This window comes from Nanorana parkeri, unplaced genomic scaffold (assembly GCF_000935625.1).
Source record: "Nanorana parkeri isolate BGI_ZX_2015 unplaced genomic scaffold, ASM93562v1 scaffold1275, whole genome shotgun sequence".
In the NCBI taxonomy this organism is placed as follows: domain Eukaryota; kingdom Metazoa; phylum Chordata; class Amphibia; order Anura; family Dicroglossidae; genus Nanorana; species Nanorana parkeri.
In genome coordinates, this window is record NW_017307543.1 from 279412 (window position 1) to 286020 (window position 6609).

Genomic DNA, 6609 nt, shown 5'->3' on the forward strand with positions numbered 1-6609 from the left:
TGTACCCAAATGTTGGGGATGTCTCGTTCCTATAACACCACAGCCCATATGCATCTGTTTCCCTCAGCATAGTTCCTTCTGTGCATGCTCTTAGTCACTTCACTTAAATCATGTGCTGCATAGAACGTTTGATCCGGCAGTTGTCTGAGGTCAGAGAGAAGCAAAAAGTTACCTTTATAGTGAAATTCGGATAACATTCGTGTAAGCTGCTAAGTGACGTCTGACTCTGAGAATAATGAAATCTCTGGAAAGTAACGAATCCCGCATAAAAAAAACTGTGTGAAATAATTTAAAGATTCGAGGTGTCTGTTCAGAACTGCGCCTCGCTGATGGCATTCACGGCACGTATATGGACGCTGGGGAGGCAGAACCAAGAAAGAGGCAGTTCGCGGGCCGAGTTGTCGTCTTGAAACTTTATATCCAGGTAAAAATCTCCGGTGTAGAGGAAGAGCAAAGAGCCGAAACACACGGAAAATTCCGTCGGCTGGACCTGTAAAAAAAAAACGAGAGTTGTCACTGGTTAGGAGAGGGTGGAAGGAGCCCTTCGCCGAAACACCAGGGCAGATGTATGGAGAGCAAGCAGGGGACACTGATAGCTTGGAAATGTGATATAAATGTTTCTGCATGTCCTGACACCTAACCGTAACCAGTGGCGTAACAATCGCCATAGCGACCCAGGCGGCCGCTATGGGGCCCGGGGCACAGGGGGGCCCGGCCAGTACATACCTGATGCCGTGCGGGCCGCCTGGGTCGCTATGGCATCTCATATGCTGCTGGCTGTCACTGGCGGCTGCGAAGAGGTAAGTGCCGCCGTTCAGATCACTGACAGCAATCTATGCTGCAGCGTGTTCCTCTCCACAGCCGCAGCTTAGTCAGTGAGAGCCAGCAGCGGCGGTGGAGGAGGCTGGACCTGGCAGTGGAGGAGGCAGGACCTGGGGTCGGCACCAGAGGAGGAGGCGGGGTCCGGTGACAGAGGAAGAGGTGGGCCCGGTGACAGAGGAGCCCATCAGCGGCCGTGGAGGAAGAAGAGGCGGACAGGTAAGGAGTCCGAGCAGCCCACCTGAGACCCTGCAGAGCCCACCATAGAGATTCTATGATGGGCTCTGCAGGGTCACAATCAGGTGGGCTGTGTGGGATCTCAAGTGGTCTCTGCAATGGGCGTAAGTAGAAATCACAGGGCCCTATACAAAATTTTGCTATGGGGCCCTGTGATTTCTAGTTACGCCCCTGACCGTAACCTAACTCTTCAGCGGATCCCATACAATTAAAGGAAAGCTATGGGGACAGTGAAATGCACTTATCCCCATAGGGCCAGGGCAGAAGCTGGGGGGACTGGGGGGAGGTATGTGCCCCGGGTGCCACTTTAGGAGGGGCGCCACGTGGTGTGTAAATGGAGGACTTCTCCCTTGGGGAGGAGTAACTCTGAACCTTTTCCCTGGGTGACAGAATGTCTAGCTTCCCCACTGGTTAGAGCCGACGTGTGAAGGCAGCAGCGTGGCTCTGTGCCGTCAGCATACAGCGGGAAATAGCCTGCTATATGCTGAGTCTTGGGCCATAGGACGACATTAGTATATGTCCTCCTGGTACCCAAAAGAGAACTAACACCAAAAAAAGCATTGGCCATAGTTCTTTATTAAAGCTGAAGCTGGATCTGCTTACATTTCGCCTTCCCTGGTCCCTCCCCCTATTCACCATGCTAATGAGGTTACGTATCTTACATTACGTATCTTATAACAGACCCAGTGACATCATCAGTGGGTCCCTGGGCTTCTCTAGGCAATGCCGGCAGAATGTGATTATGGGAGGGGCCAGCGGGGTGAGCTTCCTGAAAACATCTCAGCACCCGGCCCCAGTACTCCTCTCAGGAGCCCTCAGCCCTGGTGCAAGCAATGAACTCAATTTAGGGTATAATATTCAAGCAGAACTTCGGGGGAAAAGTCTTAACCTCTGACTCAGCTTGCTCTTAGACCAGTCCCTTCTGTCTCGCTCCCCCTCCGCTGCAGTGGTCTAAGATTCCTCGAGTCATCACATTCTATACAGTGTATAGGACGTGAAGATGCCGAGGAACATACCATCGCTGCAATGTAGGCGGAGAGAGGCTGGAGGCTGTCACAGCTGGCCAGATCTAAGGTTCGGGTGAGTATAACTTTTTTTCAACCTAGACACAAATGAGTACTTGACCCTTGCAGTGCAAGGGTAGCCTCACTGAAAGGGTTAAGACTTTTTCCACAGAGTTCCCCCTTTAGTTAAGTTTTAAGGACTCATCAGCAGCTGGTTTAGCAGCTGCACAGGATGGGGGGAGGTTTCTGTAGTCCTGCCCTAGGTGACAACGCTGCTGCTCCAAAGATACAGTACAGTGACTGAGTGTTGTCACCCTAGGACAGAGGAGCTTTCTGTAGTCCTGTCCTAAGGTGACAACGCTGCAGCTCCAAAGATACGATACAGTACAGTGACTGAGTGTTGTCACTCTAGGACAGGACTACAGAAAGCTCCTCTGTAGTAGGGTGACAACGCTGCAGCTCAAAAGCTAGAATACAGTACAGTGACTGAGTGTTGTCACCCTAATACAGGAAGTGCATTACCTGCTCGATAACCAGGTAGAAATAAACAGGGAAACAAAAGCGTGTAAAAAGAAAACTAATGCAGCCAACACATATAAGGACTGGGAAGCTGCAATATGTGACATTGCTGGTTCTAGGTTTACATTTCTTTAACAATTTGAGGAGTAGTCAAGCATTGTTCATGGGCAGCAGCTCTGCGTTTGCTGCAGTGCGTATGTCGAATGCGTGTGCAGTAATCGCTGCGTCGTGCACACTTACAGGGTTAATGTAGAAGGTGTTGGAGCCGACGAAGGTGACAATGTTCTTCAGGTCGTAGTTATGGATGCCGTTCTGGTAATCTTGGTACGGGATCACCGTCAGGGCAAACGGGCCCACAGCGCTGCTGCTGCGATTGGTCAGTCTGACCTCCAGGCGTATGGGGTCCCCGACTTTGCAGTCCGCCATGATGTCGTAGTCACATGGTTTCCCGTCTACCAGCAAATCTGTAACACAAAAGCGTGCGCAGGTGAATAATTCCGATAGGTAATCCAGAAAACAATTTACTTATTAGAATCACAGACAACTTTATTGACATTTACTGATGAAGAACATTTACTGAACCCCTAAACAGGAACGCGGTCCAGGCTGCAGTGGAAGTGAATGCATTAGAACAGTTAAAGTAGAACTCCATGTTCCTTTTACTCATCCCCAGTCCGGCGCTGTCCTCGCAGACTCACCACTCCAGGTCGCTGCTCCTCTTTTTGGAAGAATGATGGCCCTACTTCCTGGGAGCCCAGGCTGTCATGGACCCGCCTCCTGGGGGTGCCTCATCATGTGGTCTGGGCTGGCAGTATACTTGGACTGAGCGGCACTCACTCACTTTGTAAAAGCCATTCATGATAAGATGAGGATCTACCACCACCACCATGGAAGAAGTCCCAGGCAAGGACCCATCATGTGTGACCAAACTGTATATATTGCAGAGAAAAAGAAGGGTTATACCTCTCAACAAAACCCACTGCGAATGTTTCCCTTTACTTCCTGCCCTTTGTTCAATAGATCCAAGGAGGCTTCAGGGAACTGGGCGGGACGTCGGACAGGGCCGCTGGACCCAGATTTAAAATCATCCAAGCCTAAGCACCCCCAACCACCCTGACCCAGAAGGACCATTAACTGGCAGCACCAACCAACCACCTTGCCCCAGAAGGACCATTAACTGGCGGCACCACCAACCACCCTGCCCCAGAAGGGCCATTATCTGGCAGCACCCCCAACCACCCTGCCCCAGAAGGACCATTAACTGGCAGCACCACCAACCACCCTGCCCCAGAAGGGCCATTAACTGGCAGCACCACCAAATACCCTGCTCCAGAAAGACCATTCACTAGCAGCACCCCCAACCACCCTGCCCCAGAAGGACCATTCACTGGCAGCACCACTAAATACCATGCTCCAGAAAGACCATTCACTAGCAGCACCCCCAACCACCCTGCCCCAGAAGGACCATTCACTGGCAGCACCCCCAACCACCCTGTCCCAGAAGTACCATTCACTGGAAGCACCCCCAACCACCCTGCCCCAGAAGTACCATTAACCGGCAGCACTAATCCCCACTCCCCCCGGCAAATAGTGTAGGAACATCCCTGGTTGGGGAGGCATTCCCTCACTTCCTATCCCAGTGGCCGGGGAACAGCCGACCACTGGGGAAAAATGGAGGGGGGGGGGATTGTGGTCACTCCGAGATATTAACCAGTTTTAAGCGCCACATGCATGAAAAAAAAAAAGTACCGGAGTATAAAATTCCATCCAGCCATGTTCCAGCATGATCATTTCCTGCAGTGGGGCTGTAATCTATAATTGCAGAGATGACATTAATAAAAAGGAAACAGAGGCCTCAACAAAGCATCATTAGTTTTTCTCACTCAATCGTGATGGATCCATCTGTTGATAACCAAAGACAAATTCCTGTTCTTTCACAAACCCAGACATCCTCTCCGAATAATTATTACTTGCAGAGATCTTATAACGGCCCTCCGGGGGCAATATGTAAATCATCTGCTCCTAATCGGAGAAGCGGCCTCCTGGTTACATGTACACGTTAGTCAAATATCTGTTTTTGGCATGTGGACGCGGCCTCGTGTGACTCGGCTTTTCATCCCGAGACCCGCCCAGCTTGTGGAAGCCAAAGTCAACGTTCAGTTAGAATAAGCCAAACCCATTCCAGGTGCATCAATACAAAAGGTGTGCACAGTAAATGTAAAAAGATGGAACGCCTCGTCCTGGTGAAGTATGTAATATATGATTAAGAACACGCAGCAATAAATCGCGTCACAGTACGGCCAGATTCGTGGGAATATCTCCGGTTCGACCTGCCGAGTTCAGCCAGTGTAGCAAATGTGACCAAACGTGTTTTCGGGGCCATGCTCCCTTCATCAGAGCCTAAGAACCTCCTTTATGTGGTGTGGACATCCATGGTGGTCTATTATAAGGTGCCCCATGGCGCTTAGGGATAGGGTATCTGGTCGTGGAAAAGGCGTGCAAAGTCTTAGGGCAAAAAGACACTTTCTTCATGCGGCTACATAGGTTGAAAAATCGAGTTCATCGAGTCCATGGAGTTGAAGTGACCATCAAGTTACCGCAATGCACATTGCGTGCATTCACATGTTGCAGTGTCATTCATTTTGAATGGTACTTCAACACACTCAGGCAACATGGCTCCAACACACGCTGGTGATTATGAGTGGGCTGCCCCAACACAACGCACCTTAAGGCATTATAAAGCACACATAAATGCAACAAAAAGGAACGTAGGATGTACAAATGGGCCCTAACAGTTGGTATTCATTAGACAGCAGTATAAGGACTACAACAGCCTATACCCTGCGAGCCTTCGGTAGAGAAAGAACCTAGATCTCTGTGTGGAAGCTGTTGTCTCTCTGCAGAGGTCTAACATGCCCCCTGCTTAGTCAGAGCAAGAGCTCTCCAATCAGCAGCTGGGATGAGCTTTGTTGATAGGGGAGTCTAGTTCTGACTCGGGTTGCTGGATCTCCTGCAGAGACTCCACTACTTCCACACACAGACCAAGGGTCATTATCTGCAGCATGCGGGCAGGGGCCAGGCTGTTCTACTCAGGCTTTGGATGCTTGAACTGAACCTTTTGTTTTGATGGACCAAGAATGTATCCAGCTGAATTAAACTGTAAATTCAATAGGGATTAAATATCTAAAGTTGTCCGCACATATTATGAGTGGCCCTCAGTCTCAAGTCAAAGTGACCTTAGAACTCCTGATCAATATATATGGCGCAGGGTGACAGCCAGGCAACAGAATGATGGCAGTCAACAACCTTCCTCTGAGCCCAGTCGATGACCGCACTCCGGTGGTACGTCATCACACGGCGCTAATTCAGACCATTACTGCACGACGATCACACGTCATAACCTGTGCTCAATTCAGTGCAGAAATTATGACCGCCCACCAGTAGAAGAGGAAAGACCCGAGACATTGCTGGACCTACCAGAGGACCCTTGGATATAAGATACGGTGGTGGTGGCGGGTGCACACAATGAGAGCAGTGGGAAGTGGGTAGAGGAGACATCACCGCCAGACCGAGTGATGCTGTCCTCTACAGGCTCTGCATCTCCCACCCGGCTCTTAGCAACCTGGGACGCTCTGGCCGGCATCCCACCCGGCTCCTAGCAACCAGTGATGTCACTGTTTGTGAGGAGCTTGGTGAGACGCCAGAGCGTCCCAGGTTGCTAAAAAATGGGCAGGGAGATATGTATGGTCCTCCCTACATTCACCCTACCCGGTTCTAACAACCTGGGACGCTCTAACCGGATAGGGGGCGGCAGGCACACAGCAAATATTTAGCAGCAAAGAGGCCATGCCACTCTGCCAGCCACCCCCCACGTGACCCAAAGAGATGCCACCTAAGGCAACCGTCTCAGGGCTGCTTGATTAAAGGTCCTGATATAATATATCATAAAATACCCCTTAGATACGAAATACATGGGCTGCTATAGTCAACCTTCCCCTGTAAATGCCGATCCTCTGACTTCAGTTCTTTC

At 50.5% G+C, this 6609-nt stretch overlaps 1 protein-coding gene across 1 annotated transcript in view; it reads right to left on the reverse strand.

Moving 5' to 3' along the window:
* Window positions 1–276: 276 nt before the first annotated feature.
* The window catches only part of LOC108797428 (trafficking protein particle complex subunit 9-like), a 214008-nt gene continuing 207675 nt past the window's right edge, over window positions 277–6609 (reverse strand). The window contains exons 3-4 of the mRNA XM_018569017.1: window positions 2820–3043; window positions 277–490 (exon numbers count right to left, since the gene is read on the reverse strand). Of these exons, the coding sequence (XP_018424519.1) occupies window positions 311–490; window positions 2820–3043 (404 nt within the window). The 3' untranslated portion in view covers window positions 277–310. The remainder of the gene's footprint in view (window positions 491–2819; window positions 3044–6609) is intronic.